This window comes from Anabas testudineus, chromosome 3 (assembly GCF_900324465.2).
Source record: "Anabas testudineus chromosome 3, fAnaTes1.2, whole genome shotgun sequence".
Lineage (NCBI taxonomy): Eukaryota > Metazoa > Chordata > Actinopteri > Anabantiformes > Anabantidae > Anabas > Anabas testudineus.
This window is the reverse complement of record NC_046612.1, coordinates 23881305-23900918: the sequence shown is the minus strand read 5'-3', so window position 1 is coordinate 23900918 and position 19614 is coordinate 23881305. Positions and strand designations below refer to the sequence as shown.

The 19614-nt window shown below is 38.8% G+C and overlaps 2 protein-coding genes across 4 annotated transcripts; both read left to right on the top strand.

Annotated features, from left to right (window-relative positions):
* Positions 1–1111: 1111 nt before the first annotated feature.
* LOC113174448 (adhesion G-protein coupled receptor G1-like) lies at positions 1112–11998 on the top strand. Of its 3 annotated transcripts, none has more exons than XM_026378483.1 (14): positions 1112–1184; positions 1815–1999; positions 2089–2155; positions 2396–2537; positions 3025–3144; positions 4734–4850; positions 5018–5063; positions 5186–5280; positions 6586–6701; positions 6994–7262; positions 7360–7456; positions 9829–9958; positions 10079–10226; positions 11057–11998. In XM_026378483.1, the coding sequence occupies exons 2-14, from the start codon at positions 1816–1818 to the stop codon at positions 11146–11148; spliced, it is 1623 nt and encodes a 540-aa protein (XP_026234268.1). In that variant the 5' UTR covers positions 1112–1184; position 1815; the 3' UTR covers positions 11149–11998. The 3 variants fall into 3 exon arrangements, with proteins under 3 accessions (XP_026234268.1, XP_026234267.1, XP_026234269.1); XM_026378482.1 differs by having other exon boundaries at positions 2086–2155; positions 11057–11997; XM_026378484.1 differs by lacking the exon at positions 3025–3144 and having other exon boundaries at positions 2086–2155; positions 11057–11997.
* A 220-nt stretch (positions 11999–12218) lies between these two features.
* LOC113174636 (adhesion G-protein coupled receptor G5) lies at positions 12219–19350 on the top strand. The gene is made up of 14 exons (XM_026378714.1): positions 12219–12228; positions 12660–12727; positions 13074–13295; positions 13498–13669; positions 15419–15584; positions 15695–15817; positions 15937–16059; positions 16327–16366; positions 16471–16577; positions 16794–16909; positions 17366–17634; positions 17972–18077; positions 18334–18662; positions 18844–19350. The coding sequence occupies exons 2-14, from the start codon at positions 12670–12672 to the stop codon at positions 18954–18956; spliced, it is 1944 nt and encodes a 647-aa protein (XP_026234499.1). The 5' UTR covers positions 12219–12228; positions 12660–12669; the 3' UTR covers positions 18957–19350.
* The last annotated feature ends 264 nt before the right edge of the window (positions 19351–19614 follow it).

Below are 19614 nucleotides of genomic sequence, written 5' to 3'. Positions count from 1 at the left end.
AAACAAGATGCGTAAAGAAGAAACTCTAGCCTGTAGTAACTGTAGTCATTAACATACTAAACACAATGTGTGGCAACTGTCCTTGAGTTTAAATCACGTCAGAAATGTTGTTTCTCTTCCATTGAAACAAGCCCAGGTGCTGGTCTCTCAAAAAAACATCACCAAGATTTCACACTGCTGTGTACTGCTATTTTGGGTTTTCCACATCAATCTGTCAGCGAGCACAGTTTAACATCCTCTTTGCTGCTTTGTCAGATCTAGTTAATTTAGTTGTCAACAAACTTACCAGCAGTCATTTTGCTGACTTAAAAAATTTTTGCATGAAGCAAACAGGAACTTCACTGTTTTCAGTTTTTTCTCTGTTGGAAGTTCTGTTCCTCAGAGATGTGATCCACTGCCTCTCTACCTGTTTTGCTTGTTTGTTTGTTTTGGCCCACCATTTGTGAAAGCATATTGACACCTTTGATTGACAATTTGGTTATGGCAACTGGTCACACGTAGATGCCGGTCTGGCTAAGTCTCTGCTGTCACTTGGCAGAGACATCACTTTATCCACTTCATGCTCTTCCAGCTCTTCCTTGTTGTTATAACTTAATTACTCAGCTTTATTTATTCACACACCAATCAGGTATTTCCTACTTTGTCATGATGTGGATCAACACCTGCTGTGTGAGTCCACTGCCCTGTGGGCTTTGGATCCAGGTGAGCAGTTTGAGAGTAGGATCAAACCCCAGAGGCCAACGTGAGTCACCCCCTGCCCACACACAAGTGTCATGGCATAAATCAAGCAAATACAGGGAAATCCTTTGTGTCACAGCCAGACTTTTGTAAAACACTATTTGAATGTTTTTGTTACTTTTTAAAATATTTATTTTACTACTGTAGAAATATGTCTCAAAAAACATAATTTGATGTAGATTAAATGATTTGATGTTAAACCTGAGAGTCTGAGTACTGAGTATAACCTGAATTAATAGTTTTATGTGAGTTGACACTATGTTTGCAGTGGTCAGAGATACTTTTAATAGACACTTTTGGCTGTCGATCTGTTGGCACTTCCTCTTTTTATGCAGATTGTTATGTCATGTCACATCTCCTCACTTGCTTTTGTCTTGCTGTCACACAAACTGTATTCTGTGTTTTCTCTAGACATCATTCATACAGGAACTCAGTAAGAAGCAAAGGTAGGCTCTATTTTGACTCTCAATAGGTTTTATTAGCTGATTTAACTATGTGTACTGATGCTGATATTACACCTGTGAAATATCTTTTGGTTAGTAAGTGTGTGAAAATGTTGTGTCCCCAGTAAAAATCAATACACCGGCTGGGGTGATTTAGTTTGTACTTCCTATGTAAGGCATAAATACATAACATACTTTTATTTTCAGCATTAAAATCTGATTTAATATCCTGTTTCTTTGCCGTAAATTTAATGATGCTGTAATGCTGTTTTACTGTTTACTGTTTACTGTTTACTGCAGTTTGTTTTTAGTATGATTGTTGGTTTGTTTGCTTCTCTCATCTGTCCTAGATTTTACACTGCTGACCTGCTTTAGAATTACATCATTGCCTTGATTGTGTTGTATATTAATTACTTAATGTTGACACCACTCCTGCTCTAATGAAGCCCTATGAATGAAGCATGTCAGCAATGATAGTTTAAAAAAGGCATATATTTGCTATATTGGTGTACCATATTTATTCTTCTAATCTCTTTACTTCTACAGTACGTTTCATTGCCTTTTAATACTTTTGATCTTACTTCATGATGCCTCTGCTACAAAATGAAAAAACAACTGATTTTAATTGAATAGGATGAAGTGGCGGTTCCTCTTGTGGCTGGTCCTGTTTTTGATGTTTCATACCATCACACGTCAGGGAAGTCAATGTGAGAGAGAAAATCACAGTGCAAGTTCAACAAAAAATAACTCAAAATGTTCCCATTCACCTCAATGTAAAAATGACTCTAAAGACAAGTCAAACTATAAACACAACTCAAGTGAGTGGCTAGTACAAAATATTCCTTTTGTTATGTATGATTTGTGTTTCTCTTGAATATTAATAAAGAATGTATTTACTCTACAGCAGATGCTATGAGTTGTATGGAAGAAGCAGACAGAATTTTAAATACTGGACACTACACGGATGCTATCAAGTAAACATTTTAATTACATATCAAAGAATTCTTAACTGTTTCGCTTTTATGTTGTGCGTTATATGAGGTGAGAGCACCTGCCACCAGATATTTATATAAGAGTAAAAGGCAAAGCAAAAAGAAGAAATGTCACACGGTCATGGTTAATATTAGGTTTAAGGTTTGAGACCCACAATCACATGTTTTAAGGAAAACAACTGTAGTCTAGAACGCCCTTATTGATTCTTCTTCTCTCTTAAGAGCCATCGAGAGCCTGGAAGATTTTCTAGACGAAATAGAGGTGACTGATGCTACTTCAATGTCTTTCGGCAATTTGGTAGCTTCTCTTTACAAGCCCATCCACCCCTTCAAAGGTCTTAAAATTCATGCCAGTGACAGTGAGGTAAGTAAGAAATGTTTTTTACACAAAATCAGAGTTACAATGCCAGTGACACATTTTTATTTTCAGGGACAGTGCGCTTAAAAGCCATCACATGATCCACAACTGAAATGTCTTGACTACTGATTGGATGGATTCAAAGCTAATTCTGTACAGAAATGTGTTGTTGTGTGACGTTGACCTTTGGTGAACATGGTGAACATTAAACCAACTTAAAACCATGGCTGCTTATCCATCCTGCATGTCTGTGAGGCGATTGAAGTAACATTTAATCTAACACATCTCCCTAGAGAAATATTTGCGTATATTTGAAACATGTTCTTATTCAAGTTAGTGGTTCAACAGGACTTCAACGATCAACGCCAGTCGAGTCAACCTTGTTTGCAAATTCAAATTCTTTCTGAGCTGTTGATGTGAGATGCAGTAGTTGTTACAGGTATTTACATGCTGTGTTTCTATTCCTGTTCTTGGCTCTGTGTCTCTGATATAGGCAATGACAGATAAGTCTGTCACTAACAGCAAAGTGAATGTTCAGCTGCCAGAAGAGTTGGATGCCGGACCAAACAACACGATTGTGTTCTGTATGATTACCTGGCCTCACATAGATGAGGTCAGAGATTACAATTATTTCTAGAAGCAAAACTAAAGTAGCACAGTATTATTACATGTGATGAGAAGCTGGGTGAGAAATGCTGTGTGAAGCAGGAAGGAATTACTGGATAAAGTTTGACTTGGAGTAAGACAAACTCATAATGAGATATAAAAAGAGTTATGCCACATTTATGTGCTGCCTTCATCCAACTACTTGCACATCGTAGTGGTGCTTTAAGTCTCCCCAAGTCTGCAGCAGAGCACTACAGCCTTGGTCAAAAGACACTCATGAAATGCCTGTAATAATATGTTTTAGTGAAGGTGTAAAGCAGGCAACCACGTGGCCAGGAGACTCAGAAGTGCAGCTCTCCACCCCTTGTATAGAGCAAGCAGGACACCTGATCAGCTGCAGGCGATCAATATTTATCCAATGAGAATGGGAGGAGAGAGGTCACCAGGATGACACTGGAGAAAACAGCACATTTGAATATTACCATCACATTCACTTTAATGGGACAATAAATCTATAAAAAAAATTAACAGTGTCTGACAAATAGATCTAAACACTGAGGCAGCAAACTTAAATAAAAATTAATATCTGTGTCATTCTCAAAAGTCATGTCTGTCCTGCACATAATTTGTGTGTTAAGGTGTGCATGATGCATTTGGCATATGAGCAGCTTTTTACAAGATGCAGGGGTGAACAACAGGATTAGTGAACGACAGGTTTGTCTGGATAAAAAGAAATATTAGAAATGCCACAAATCTGTCTTCATACTGAGAATGTGATACATGTTTAAACTGAATTAAACTCACTAAATATATTAAAGCTCATCAATCTTCCAACTCACCACCAGGTGCTTGTTTTAACCAGAGGGAACAAATTACATTAAACAAACAGGACACAGGAAGCCTGACCCTTGTTACTGTGACAGAGTAGTGGAGCATGCTCAGGTGGTGGCGAGGGCATAGGTGGAGATGTAAACAGGTGTAGGAAGAGGAGTTGGATTAGATGGAGGAGGGGACATTGAGGAGGAGTGAGTGGTTGTGGGGGGACAGGCTGCATTTGTAGCAGCGTAAAATCCTGTTGAAGAACTTCTTTGGTCTCTTTCCACATCCCCCACTGGTGCCTGGTTGGGCTTCTTTTTTAGCCAGTAAAGTTAATTAAAGCTTCATTCCCACTCACACTTCTCTGATGTTGTTATGGATTTTAAAAAAAAACTCTGTAAATTACAGATGTAGGAATCTCAGGGTCATTATTTTTGCATAAATGGAAAAAAATTGTCACAAAGAGGAAGAGATGTCAAATTGTCAAAGGGCTATATCCTCAAATGCTTAGGGAACAAATAACTGTCAATGTACCTGTTCTTTTGTACTTTTATTCATTGTTTTTTTCTATAGTAGATACACAATGCAATAAAATACACTACTTTTCTTCTGGTGCAATATGGGTAAGGTAAACAACAGGTTCTTAACAAAAATGAAAACAACAAAAGAAAAAGATCCCTGGGTGGCCTTTTCCTTTCAAGACAGAACTGTTACTTTACCTACGTTTTACAGTAAATGACAAACTAACTATTTGAATGTCCTGTCCTGACGACCTTACAGGGAGCCCCGGGTGTAATATATGAGAACAGACTGGTCGGCCTGAGCGTGAGTGGCAAGAATATTTCAGGACTACATGAGCGGGTCAACATCACCATGAATGTGGCTACAGCCATCAACGTAACTACAGCTTTGTTGCACAGATCTTTTGCTCTCACTTTAGTTATGTGATGTCATGAATATGAACATGTGATATTATGAAGTAATGCATGACGTGCGTAAGATTTACTGAACAACTTTACATTTACACAGTAATAACAGTAATGAAAACCTGGTTATTGTCACAGGAAACCCAAGAACCCAGATGCGTGTTCTTAAATTTTTCCACATTAGGTGAGTAACCAAGAAGTTGGATTCATCATGGTTTTAAGGTTTCAAACCCAACTAGCAGATTGAGTTGATATAATTCAAATGTCACCTAATGCACCTGTCTTTTTGTTTGCTTGACTAATCAGAGTACAGTAGTGATGGCTGCATAACCCAGTGGGAGCATGGTCAAACAAACATCATCTGTTCCTGTACCCACTTAACATACTTTGGTGTACTCATGGTAATATGTTTTATTAACATGCAAAATAGAACTGGAGAGAAAAACTGATTATTTGATTTTGTTTTTTTTGTTTTTTTTCCAGTTAATTTTGTATTTAGCCTTTTAGAGCCAATCAAAGGTGGACTTGTTTTTGTTTTTAGATCATGGTCCTGCTCTATAAGCCAAGTGTGCTTGAGCTTGAGGTCATGTAATGATAATGTTAATGATTTTGTTCAGGTTCAGGAGGCAGACACCCTCTCTGCATTTAGGACTACTTTCCTTTACTTTTTTTGTAAAGCTTTTAAGCTGCAGGTATACTCAGACACTCAGACATTCCTGTTTGTTGTTTTTTGCTGAATGCTTTTCTTTCCTCTATCTCCTCTATCCACTCACCCTAACCAGTCAGGGCAGATGGCCGCCCACCCTTGGCTTGGATCTTAAGTTTTTCCTCTCCACTGTCGCCTGGTGCTTGCTCAAGTGGGGTTGTTGGGTTTTCTATATAATTCTGTGGACAGTTTCGTAAGCACTTTGAGATGATTTTTGTTGTTGTTGTTGTTGTTGTGTTCACTTGAATATGAACTTAACTGTCATTGCCCTGATTCTCCTGTTCATCCACTTCCTTCCTCGTCAGCAGGTGGCAGTACTGTCCTCCTCTGGTCTCTCTTCACACTGCTGCTCTTCACTGCTCCCTTCTGGCCACCTTTAGCTGAATGGCCTTGGAGAGCGTTCACCTTTACATACTCAGTCACTTTCTTTTTGTTGTATCATGCACGGATCTAAACTGAGGCAAGATAGTCTTTAGTCTTTAGTCTGTACAAGACTGAAGACTGTAGACTAAAGAAACTACTTACAGATAAGTTCGCCAGGATGACTGACAATCTTCCCTGATGTCAGGTGTTGTTATTAGGCCACCATGTTATTGGTGCCTTGGAAAGTGGTAACTCCAGTAACAGTGTAGATAAAGTAATTAAGTAAAGTAACTTTCATTAGTGTGCTAATGAAAGCTGAATTAGTGATCTAAAAACCTGAAAACATAATAACATACTCTACAATATATGGTATAAGTAAATCATTGTTTTTTGTTTGTTTGCTTGTTGGTTTTTGAATTGTTTGTTTTGTTAATAAAATTAAAACCTGGATAGGAGACAATTGTGCACATATAGATGGTATAAAAAAAACAGTATTCCAGATGTGTACTCAACCACTATCTACTCTTAACCACATCAATACAAATGTAATTTAGAACAAGATAACGTAAAATCCCTATTCTGATTTTTAGTCATAGTTTAAATACAGGTGTATATACAGCTCGTCTTTTCTCCACAGGTGACGCCTTCCCTTTCATCTAAAGACCAAGAGATTCTGTCGTACATCACTCTGATTGGCTGTAGTCTTTCCCTCATTGGCTTGATCATCACTGTTCTGCTTTTCATCACAAACAGGTAATTTGTTCTTTCACTTCTATTTTCTGTTACTTCAGTTGTTCTCATCATTTCCTCATATGTATGAAATTTGTCTGCAGTCTTTTCTTATAATTTATTTCCATCTACAGTTGAAACTTCTTTCCCCTCTTGGTACAGTAAATGCCTCCTCACTTCCTTGTTTTCTTATTTTCCCTTTGTCGCCCCTTTTATATAATTCCACTTAATGTTCAGGTTGTTTTTTTTTTTGTTTTTTGATAATAATGTACATAAATCAACAGTTACCACAACTCCGTTCTCCTCTGTCTGACAGACACATGAGAGCAGATGTCTCTATGAAGGTTCACATCAACCTTGCCGTTGCCCTGATTCTCCTCAACGTCCACTTCCTCCCCAGTCAGCAGGTGGCAGCACTGCCCTCCACTGGTCTCTGCCTCTACATGGCTCTTGCTCTTCACTACTCCCTTCTGGCCACCTTTAGCTGGATGGCCTTGGAGGGTGTTCACCTTTACATTCTCTTAGTCAGAGTATTTAATATATACATCAGGAGATACCTGCTCAAACTCAGTGTGGTAGGTTGGGGTGAGTAGAGTTGCCGAGGCTGGGAGCCTACAAGCTGTTAATATCATTTGGAAAAAGTTTGATCAATCCCATGTGAAATTATTGTTTTTTCCTGCAGGTATTCCTGCAGTCATTGTGTCCCTGGTGGTCATCATAGACAGATCCACATATGGTCATGTCCCTTTGGACTTATCTAAACCCAACGACACTGCAATGTAAGAGAGAAGTGAGGATACGTTTGCATATCCAATGTACACTAGTAATTTATTTATATAAACACACTGTGTTTTGCATGGCCATTAGAGTTTCTGTCTACTGTCTGTAATAATGTGATGGCTACATAGTCAAAGTTAACAAAGTTAATATATGCAATTTGTTCTTCCCACACTACTAATTGTTATCTTGATTAAATAATGCATGTTGTGCAAGTGTATGTCTTAGTTTGGTTAGTTTAGATTTATTAGTATTTTACTACAGGTTACAGTGGCAAGGAAAAATTTGTGAACCTTTTGGAATTTCATGGTTTTCATTAACTGACTTAATAAAGTCATAAAATGTACATAACATAACATATAAACATTCACATTGCAGGTTGGAAAAAGTATGTGAACCTTTGAACTTTGAACTTGTTGACCTTCTTTGGCAGGAATAACGTCAACCAAACATTTCCTGTAGTTGCAGATCAGACCTGCACAATGATCTGGTGTAATTTTGGACCACTCCTCTTCACAAAACTGTTTCAGTGCAGCTATATTCTTGGGATGTCTGGTGTGAATGGTTCTCTTCAGGTCATGCCACAGCATTTCAATCGGGTTGAGGCCAGGACTCTGACTGGGCGACTCCAGAAGGTGTATTTTGTTCTGTTGAAGCCATTCTTTTGTAGAATTACTTGTATGCTTTGGGTCATTGTCCTGTTGCATCACCCATCCTCTGTGGAGCTTCAGTTAGCGGACAGGTGGTCTTACGTTTTCCTGCAAAATGTCTTGATAAACTCTGGAAATCATTTTTTCATCAATGACAACAATCCGTCCAGGCCCTGAGGCAGCAAAGCAGCCCCAAACCATGATGCTCCCTCCGCCATGTTTTTCAGTGGGGATGATGCTGGTGTGCTGTGCCTTTTTTTTCTCCACACATAGTGTTGTACGTTTTTTCCAAGCAACTCAATTTTGGTTTCATCTGCCCACAGAATATTTTGCCAGTAGTGCTGTGGAGCACCCAGGTAATTTTGTAAACTTCAAACGTGCTGCAATATTTTTTTGGACAGCAATGGCTTCCTCTGTGGTGTCCTCCCATGTACTCCATTCTTGTTCGATGTTTTCTTTATTGTAGATGTGTCAACAAAAATGTTAGCATGTGCCAGAGATTTCTGTGAGTCTTTAGCTGACACTCTAGGATGCTTCTTCACCTCATTCAGCATTCTGAGCTGTGCTCTTGCAGTCATTTTAACAGGACGACCACACCCAGGGAGAGTAGCAAAAGTGCTGAACTTTCTCCATTTGTAGACAGTCTGTCTTACCGTGGACACATGAACATTTAGGCTTTTGGAGATACTTCATGCAAGTCAATGATTCTTGATCGTAGGTCTTCTGAGAGCTCTTTTCTGCGAGCCATGGTTCACATCAGGCAATGCTTCTTGAAACCAGCAAACCCAGAACTGGTGTGTGTTTTTAAAGGGCAGGACAGCTTTTAGCAACACATCCAATATCATCACACTGATTGGACTTAAGGTTGGCTCACTCCTGGCTCCAATTAGCTCTTGGAGAATTCATTAGGCTAGGGGTTCACATATTTTTTCCACCCTGCACTGTGAATGTTTACATGTTATGTTCAACAAGAACATGAAAACATATAATGTTTGTGTAATATTATTTTAAGCAGACTGTGTTTTTGTATTGTGGTGAGTTAGATGAAGATCACAGCACATTTTCAAAAAAAATTATGCAGAAAACCATGAAATTCCAAAAAGTTCAAAAAGTTTTTCTTCGCACTGTAAGTAATTGTTTGGACTTCTAGAAAACCTAGGTTCATTGGACCTGTTATGTCCACGTCAGTCTTGTACCTAATATTTCTATGACTCATAGTTTTGTCAACTTACACACCCACTAAAATGTTCTCTGTTAATTTGAAGAAATAACTCTTCAAACTGAGTAAATAAAAACATGGCACTTCATCAAACATAATGTGATGGCTTGTATTTGAGCCCAGTCGGTTTCACTGTCATTTACACTGTGTCAAGTGTCATGTAAACAGGAACCCTGGTTACTGTAATCGAAAAAGAGGATGAGAGAAACCTCTACGAAATGTCTAAATTAGTCACTTTTCACCATGTATTTTTTTTTTCTGTTAAGACAGTTTGCACTGTAAGGAGTGTTGTATATGTTATGCTGTAAGATCTGTCATTACAAATCTTTTAAGTTGAATTGGCTCGGAAATAAAAACAATTAGATATTTAGGTAAAGTTAATAAAGAAAAACTAGCTGAGTCCACAAAAAAATGAGAAGTGTGTGTGTAGTCGGCTGAAACACCATTTTTACTACACAAAGTTCGATTTTTTATGATATTGTAGTTCATGCTCTTTTCTTTTTAGATGCTACATTACAAACAACACAGTGAAGATAGTGACTACAGAGGCAGTATTTGGCTTGGTGTTCGTCTTTAACCTGATCATGTTAGGGGTCATGGTCAGACGTGTTGTTAGTCTGCGTCAAAATACAGAGGTAAACGCCAGTTGAGCACTCAACTGGACAACATAAGTACAGTACATTTTTAGGTCTTTAACAGGTAGTTTTTGATTGTCTTAGACTTGCTAATGTGTCATTTGTCACTACATTTGTAAGTTTGGGCAGAACAACCGTGACAGAGCCAAACGAGACATCTTTACCCTGCTGGGAGTCACCACTCTGCTTGGCATCACATGGGGCCTGGTCTTCGTGTCAATCACCACTCCTGGTCTGTACCTCTTCTGCATCCTGAACTCACTGCAAGGTCAGTGCACACTTCCACAAGATCAGATCTATCGCATGGTGATGCTACTGTCAAAATAACAGAAAGGGTTAGACAAAAATGCTGAATAAATCTTAAGGAAATCGTCTTAATGTCTTCAAAATTAAATCAAATTGAAATGTATTATATGTACACAGCTTTACATAGAATCATATGCAGTAAAATGCTTATACGACTGCCCATGACCAAAAAGAAGAAGGAAGAGTATCTCACTGCGAAAAACACTATGAATAAAGTACAACTATAATAAAGACACATGCTTATGCATGGTCACATGCAACTGCCCATGCTTACTGCTTATGGTCTGCCAGTAAGGAAGGTGGGGAACCACTGACACAGAGAGTAGCTCCAGCTTGGTGCTGAGTGGGAACCTGGGATGCCATCTGTTCTTGCCACTTTCTTTGTGTTCACCCTGCTAAAGGCTCTCCTTGCGTCATGCCGTGAGATGATGAGCATGTTTCCGGTGTTGGCCTTCTCTAATTTGTACTACTTCACATTTGTGCTAAATCAAATTTCAGTTAAGCTAGAAACAGAAAAAGGAACTGTTTTCTTCATAGCAGACCATAGAGGCCAACTCTGGACTCTCCCACTGTAGATGTATAATGGAGGCATTTGTACAGTTAAGTAAATGTGTGTTAGTGTCAGAAAATAAATAACTCAGTGTTACATATTAAACCACATCCTTCTATCTGCTGCAGCTATTGGCCTAATTTTTGTATATTGTATTAAGAGTGGCCAGTTTACATGATTTACACGATGGCTTCCTCTTTTACTCTCTCTAACGTTACTTTTTTTTTCTGTAACTCATGCAGGTTTCTTCATCTTCCTGTGGTTTGTGATGTCATTGAGAAAGGCAGGAAAGTCAGCTTCTCAGACAAGCAGTGAAACACGTACTACCAGCTGAGCTTGAGCACAACTAGATGTGCGGGTGTGTGTGTGTGTGTGTGTGTGTGTGTGTGTGTGTGTGTGTGTGTGTGTGTGTGTGTGTGTGTGTGTGTGTGTGTCTGTTGGGTGTAAGGACATGGCTGTATTACTGAAATACTAGAAAGCTCGGCACTGTTCCTACTTTACATCATTTGCATAATGATGTTTTCTTATACAAAACATTGGAGCTGCTCACAGTTTTAGAGCTATTGGTTAGACTATTAGTAATATATCTAGACTTACTCAGAAAAAAACTACGTAGTGAGGGTTTTATTTATTCAATAGGAACTATTATACATATTCTGCCATTTCCAGTGCAGATTAGAGAAGATGGTTACCGTTTCCATTTGTGGGATGAAGATCATGACACAGGTTGTTGTCATGTTCCTCCTCTTTTGAACATTTAAAGAGTGAGGGAGAAAACCCCAGAGTCACTGGGAGAATTCATCAAGCACATGTTCTGGCAGTGATGCATGTGCAAAAAGTGTCCAGGTCAACTGGAGTGTCAAGAGAAGAGGGTTTTTATTCTGTCAGATCAGATGTAGGTCTTAGCTGTGACTTAGTGTACCTAGTACTGACTGAGTTCTGTAAGATAGCTTAGATTTTCTGGGAGTATGTGTTATATGTAATGTTCTATTATAATTGTTGTAATAAAATATATTTGTGAATTTAATCTTCCATTTATCAGTTCATTATCTTTACCCCTTTGTTTACATTTACCATTTCACTACAAGATAAGTACGTTAAACAGTAACAACTGGAAGCCTTTCAGCCATTAGCAGTTTTCCACAGTATGCTGATATTGCACACATTATAACATCACATTTGTTGGTCCGTCAGGCTTGTTTCACTGCATTAGTGGAGTTTAGACTGTGACGTCTTTTCTCAACATATAAAAATGAAATAAAGACTCATTCAAACACGCATTTTGTTGGCTTAATAAAATATTTGCATAAAACAAATCCTCAGCTCACCAGACAGAAGCGATATTGTACTTTCTAAGTTTCCAGTCACCCAAACAGCACAGATCACCGCTTGTCCGTGGCTGTTCGCCTCAGAGGTAAGAATCAATGCATGTCTACTGTATGTTAATGTAAAGGTTCCTGTTTGTGTTAATGTGCTTATGGTGTGTGGTGGTCCGGTGCAATTTCTTCTGAAGATGGCATTAAATTGTTTCTATAAAGCTTCCTTTTTTTAAATGATTCTCTCCTTTCACTCATGTGGAAACTGATCTTGGCAAAGATGTTACAGAGTTCTAAATGGTGGACATTTCTTCTAGTGTTATCGTTAGGAGTATAGTGTTCTCTGTTGTTTGAACATGAACTGGACAGTTGTAAGAAAACAATACTGTACTAAGTAGAGTTTTGTTTTGTTTTTTTTTTTTATTAAACTAAACAAACTAAACTGAAATACACACAATATATCTGTATTAAAATGTAGCTTGTCTATGTTTTTCAGTTTTGTTTTTTCTATTCTATTTCACAAATTCAGAGAAAGCACAATGGTTCCCTTACTGTTGTTACTGTTGCTGCCTAAATCGCTGGCTGAACAAAGCCAAGGTATGAATTTCAGTTTTATTTGTTTTACTTACTTATACAATAAACAAGAACGTGTCTAAAGGTTATACAAAATATGTAGAAGTATTGTTTGTGTTGATTTTTACTTACTTTATTTTTACTTGTTACAGACTTTTGGACAAAATTAAAAAGTGCAGTACTACTATTATCTGGAGACAGTACAGTACACATGTTACAAACCAAACACATAGTGGATTTTAATTTACAGCGTCCACATTGTGAAGCATGTTTTAGAGTCAAAGGAGGGAAAAAATGTTCCCGTTATTGTGACTAAAGTAATGTGAAACACTGTGAGTAATAATTTCTGGCCTTTTGTCTCTGTGCTCAGTTTGTTTCAACATTTCAGAAAGCGAAATTAAAATGACCACAGCAGATGCTATCGTCCTCGATGAACGGACTATGAACATGAAGTGCAGCAAGCATGAATCTGCATGCTTATTTCAGTGCACGTTCAGCGAAAGGCCGTGGTTCAATGGATCGTTTCAATGCTTAGAGGCTGACCTTCAAACGTCAACACATAATGACAAGACCCTGTACATCTTACAACACTGTAAGTACACTGTCTCTCAAATAGCCTGATAACTATGTGTGGACACTGTGTCTCCTACACAGTACGAATCGCTCACTGACATACTAATAACGTTATCGACTGCTTTACCATTTGATTCACATCCACCCCCAGCTGCCCTGGATGCTCAAACATTATCATCTTATCATCTCATCTACAGTCCGTTTCCTCTCTCACTTACTAGATGCCAACTGCACCATGGTTTTCTGCAATGAGACCTCCATCATCTTGCCAATGATTGCTTCTCTTCATAGTGACAGTTCCAACCAGAGTGCAATGGTTCAACTCTTCCAAATAAGGATTTCATGTTTTGAGCTTTTTAATAGCAACCATGAGGCCAAGGCAGCCTTTATAAAGTAAGCGTCTGTGGTACTCTTTTCTTTTGTGCAGTTAGCAACAGAATCGTGTCAGCATTGTTTTTGTACAGTTATTTTGGTTGTTTTACAACATGAACATACCTACCTATTACACTGCCTGATCTCCTGCCTTCCATATCCACTTGCAGCTCAGAAACCACGTCAACCAGCAGCATCTCACATACACCAACCAGCCAGAAGGTGGTGGTATAACAGTCAGGTCCAATAGATCAAGATTTATGCTGCATGATATGAAAACTAATATTAAACTAACACATTAGCTGTGTCAGAAGTGAGACTGGGACTTAGACTGGGAAAAATATGATAAGCACTGCTGTTAATGTTGTGATACCAATGCATTTCTGTCTAATCTCAAACCCTAACAGCACTGACGTAATAGAGAAAAACTGTTTCACTCAAAATTATTCAACCCCAGTTGCAAATTAGGTGTAATGGCAAAATCTACAAACTTTCAGCTGTTCGCCATTAACAAATTGAACAAGAACAATTTAAAAATTCTACACAACTAATGTTTCAAGTGGTCTCTCAGAGTTTAACACAAAGTGCCACACTAAATGTGTACTGCCGTCTCAAAATGATTCACCTACCTCAAAAGAATCCCTCATAAAAGTACATATTTGTCATTAATTGTATCAAGCATACCTGAGATAGAGCATATCAAATGCCTAAACTGGCTATAGGGGTTTATTAGATGCCTTGTTAGACAAAAGAACTGTGAAAAATTAAGAGAAAAGATTATTGCCTTAGAAACAAAATACTAAAAGATAGTGAAGTCACTGAATGTTCCTAGAGAAACTTTTGTAAGTTCAAAGTTAATGGAACAGAGGCTCCTCTACCTGGATGTGGCATGTAAAGGATGTGATTCAAACCTTGAGTGACAGCAAAAAATAATTGGTGGCAACAGGCACTGAGGTTTTAGTTTGCGCATTAAGGTATATGCTAAATATAATCCATGCTCAAACTGTAAACTACTGACTCAAAAGTACAAGAAATGCCTCCACTGTGCTAAAAAATCAAAACAAATCAACAAAATGGAACTTTGTTGGCCTAAATAAGTGTTACGTATGGAGGAAGAAGAATGGAGCATGCAGCATGATGAAAAAAGGCCACCCTGATGAAAGGTGGTGGCTTGGTGATGCTCTGGGGCTACAGAGATGGAATGTAAATGGTTTCTCACTGTTGCGCTGATAAAGAGGTTGCTTACATGATGATATTTGAAGAATGCAGGTGCAGAACGCATCCCAAATATATTAGCAAAGTAGAAGCCATGCCCTTGAGGAATGAGCAAAGAATTCTCAGGAACACTACCAGAAGCAAAAGGGTGCTCTACTAAATACTGAAGTCACTTGTTATGAGGGGAGGGAATGACTTTGAGACTGCTGTAGTCATTAAAAGCTGCATTTTGCATTTGTTTGGGAATTTATAATATTGGTTGTGTTAAGCTGTTTAAACCGTAATTGTTTAATGTAGTTCACTGCAAACAGCTGTTTCCAACATACGTAATTTGCACTGGGAGTGAATCATTTTGATACCACTAGAGGAAGTGAGACATGTGACAATGGCGCAGTTACACAGTGGTAAAACAGTGGTTAGTGAGACCACAGATGTGTCTGGTTTACACGGGCGATGACCTATGCCTTATAATAGACAATGTTCACAGTAGTGTAGTAGCAAACACATAGAGGAAGCGGCTAACGCATCTGTTTGCACAAATGGTTCTTGCTGCAGTGCGGAAAGACTGATGATCCACAGCATCATGGAAACATCCCAGCTTTACCCTGAGAGTTCCAAAAACTACAACCTGATGTTTCTGTCTCTAAATGTGTTCAACATCAGTGAGGCTGAGCTCAGATACTCAGAAAACCAACCCCGGATTCAGAAACAAGTACCACAGGCATGCAAGCTATCATGATATCATAAGATTAACTTTGCTGATTTGGGGTGTGGGTTTGTATCTTGAGTTGAAGCTAATCTTGAGGTTCATTTCTTTTCCATTCTTGTTAGCTGCTGCCTGAGAATGCTTCATTTATCCCTGAGACTTGGCTTCCTGTACATGCGCTAAGCTCCATCCCAAGTAAGGAGAGGATTGTAGGTCTGGTCAGCTATCTGCAGCACAGCCACTTCCAAGTATGCCTGTTTACTCTAACACCATCCAACAAGGTCCACCAAGACCTTCAGGTTTCCAGGATAGTGAACAAATTAAACGATATGCACTCTGGCTGCTCTCTGTGTTTTTATTTCACCAGTTTGATCAGGAAAAGATCTCATCAATGGTCCTGAGGATAGAACTACTGGGGGGACGACACCTTGTTGATCTCAACACGTCAGTAAAGATGATTTTCAGAGTTGATACACACAGAGACATGGCTGTAAGTCTGTTTATGTCACATTTTATATAAATGTGTGGCTGCTCTGCACTTCCAAGTACACATATATTATTCCTTTTGTGTGTTATGTTTTAAGTGGCTATGAACTTGTTAAGCTTCTGACCACTGAACACTTTTAGCTTTTAAAGTGAATGAAAACAATAGAGATCAAAGTATTTGATCACAGTATACTGAAACTGGAATTTCTTGTAATTTCTTTAACTTCATTTAAGAACCACTGTTAACTTCAAGCTGACTGTGTTTCTACAGAATGATACACGGCTGCAGTGTCACTATTTTGATGAACAAGGTAGGTGAGGTCTTTGCCTACCACTGACTAAAACTCAAAGGATGAAAATTACATTCTGTTTGGTACAGAAAGTGGTTTATGCCAAGTTGTGCTTATGTTCCCAGACTGGCTCTGGAGAACAGATGGCTGTGAGACCGACAGCAGAACCCAAGATATCCACAACAGCATTGTTTGCAATTGCAACCATACAACACCCTTTGCTGTCTTATTGGTGAGCAGACAAACTGCACTTTACTTGTTCCCAACAATTTATTTCTATTTATAAATCATAATTTTACAATAAGTCAAGCCTTTATTTATGTAATTATAGAATATTGTTTACATTTCATAGGTCTCAGCAAACTATTGCTCATGTCTCAGAAAATTTCTACATGTCTAAAAAAGTAAAGTATAAAATCTGTAAACCACTACCTGATCTTTTTTGCAGATAAGAGAGCCAATTGCAGAAGTCCACTGGACAATATTGTCATACATCAGTTACATAGGTTGTAGTCTATCTGCTTTCTTCACTGCATGTTCCCTCGTGATGTATTTCTTCAGCAGGTGGGTACACAGGTATCTGTAGTCTCTTTGTGTAATCCCACACTGACTCCATGTTGTGATCAGGGCTCTGTGGGGACTCTTATTTGACATCTTTCTGTCATCAGTGATGATGATGACAGAAAATAGGTGGGTTGATTGCCTCGACTCAGACTGATCAAAGTATTTTTTGTAGTAGTAGTAGTAGTAATAGTTCGTGTTACTGCTCCTTGATCAGTGACAATTTCTAGAAACATGTATTGCGTCACTCCTACAAAACAAAGATGCACTCAGATATATTGCATCCACGCACTACACAGGGTCAAACTTTGTGTTGCATTGAAGCTTAAAGTTTTCAAAGGAGGTAAAAAATGTACATGTATGCTAAAAAATGTATAGTTTTAGAGAAAAGAATAAAAAAGAAATCGAGCTACAGCAATAACACAGAATAATAAATGATAAATTTTTTCTCTTTCTCAGACACCACAACAAGGATTGCTCCATTTCCATTCACGTGTCTCTGAGTGGGGCCTTGTTTCTGCTCAATTCCACCTTCCTGCTGACGGAGTGGGGGGCCACAGTCGAGCCAGACTGGGTGTGTGTGTTTGTCGCAGCTCTCATGCATTACTCCTTGCTCTCCTGTTTCACCTGGATGGCTATTGAGGCGCTCCACCTGTACCTACTGCTGATAAAGGTGTTTAACACCTACTACAAACGCTACCTGGTTAAACTGTCTCTTGTTGGATGGGGTGAGTGTTGTGAGAACGCTTGGCCTGCGGCATGCACCAACTGATGTGCTGTGTCAGTGTCTGATGACTAACTAGATGACACCAGATCAGTGTGGTTAAAGTAGAAAACAGACAGGAAGTTCCAGGAATATGTTTCTCTTTTGTTTACAAAACTGTTTACAAAATGTTTTAAGAAGAAAAAATGAATCTGATGAAATCTACTGAGCTTCACTTCTACAGAAACTAGCAACAAATTAACGAAGAAATATTCTTTGTATTGTAAGTGGACAGTGTGTTTATCTCTTCCTCTTCTTTGAAGAGGACCACTGTAGTAACGTGTACCATGTTTGACTCTCAGGGGTCCCTGGTGTTATTGTGGCAGTGTCTTTAGGAGTGAAGGACTTCAAACAGTTTTACGGACTTACGACAATGACCATGTCTGATACTAACCAAACTAATGCCATGTGAGTACTCACAACATGACTGTTAAGTTTCATCTTCAGGATCAGTTCACACTGAATTTGTTTGGGTGATGTGGTGCAAAAACCAGTTGTAAATTTGTTTGCACCCACGGTTACCTTTAGTAACGTCACATGTGGTAAATGTTCAAATAAAAAACTTAAAATTAAAGTGTCTGGTCTTATATAGAGAGAGTCTCTGAGTTCACTGTGTTAGGAAACAACTCTCTCACAGTCCTTTTGTTTCCTGCCGGTCCCACAGCTGCTGGATCACAGATGACTCCTTCTTCTACTCTCTGAATCTGGTGTATTTTACCCTTACATTCATATTCAACTCTGGCATATTGATGGCTGTGGCCTCTAGCATATGTAAAATGAAACAAATGTACAGGAGCCATTTGAAGCATGGAGCAGATACTGAGGGGAAGACTTGGAGATACCCAGAGAGGTTCAGTGCGTCCTGCAGGAGCGGCCTCACTGTGCTGGGTCTTACCTGCCTAATAGGCACCACCTGGGGCCTGGCCTTCCTGGGCTCGGGTTATGTCAACTACCCCGTCCTCTACCTGTTCTGCATCCTTAACTCCACACAAGGTCTGCTCTCAGTTTGTGTTTCTGATCTTTTGATTCCGAAGATGCATGTTTGGTTTGAACTGTGTTGGGTTAAGAAGCCATGAAAGACAGTGTGTATCCTATCAGACTTAGAATTACTTTGATCTTGTCGATCTTAGTCAGCTCATAATCCAACCTAACATGTGTGTGTCTCTTTATCAAGGTTTCTTTATCTTCCTGTGGATCTGTCTGTCGGTGCAGAAGCAGAGGAAGAGAGATATGGAGAGCAGGATGACTTCATTTCCTGTGAATACTTCAGAAATCAAAACTGATTAGTTCCCTTTTATTGATATTAGTCTGCATGAAGCCGTGATGTAGCATCTGACTGCATGCTCCCTGATAGCTCATTTCATGATGTAGCAATAGAAACAGACAAACTATAACTTTTTAAAATATTTACTGAGAGAGACTGATCACTTTTAAAGGTCCTATCTTAATTTGCTGCCTCGATTGTAATATCCATGATAGAAAATGGAACATAAATCAGACGTTGTTTCCATTGCACATCTCAACCATGTAGATTTTGTCCCAGACAGGTCATTTAGCTCAGGGAGGCTGATGTGTGACAGCAATCACAGCAGTATTTGCACTGTAACTGACAAATGAGGTGTAGAGATAGGTGCGGTTACCTACTTTAATCAAGGTAAATTACCCACAAACAAGATGTGTACGTGAGCGTTTGTTAATTTTAACATTACATTTATACATTTGTTACATCCATAACATTTATTCCGTGCTTGCTTGAAACTGTTGGTTCACATTATAAGTATGTCATTTCTGCACAGTTGCTACTATAGAATTAGCTTTTGCTGGTAAACCAACAGGGTGACATGACGCTGTTGGGTCACTGTGCACTGCTGTATCTGAATAAATTTATCGTCTGTTTGATCCTCTTCTTCTGGCTGTGCTCGGGTCGCACAGAGGAAACCTCAAA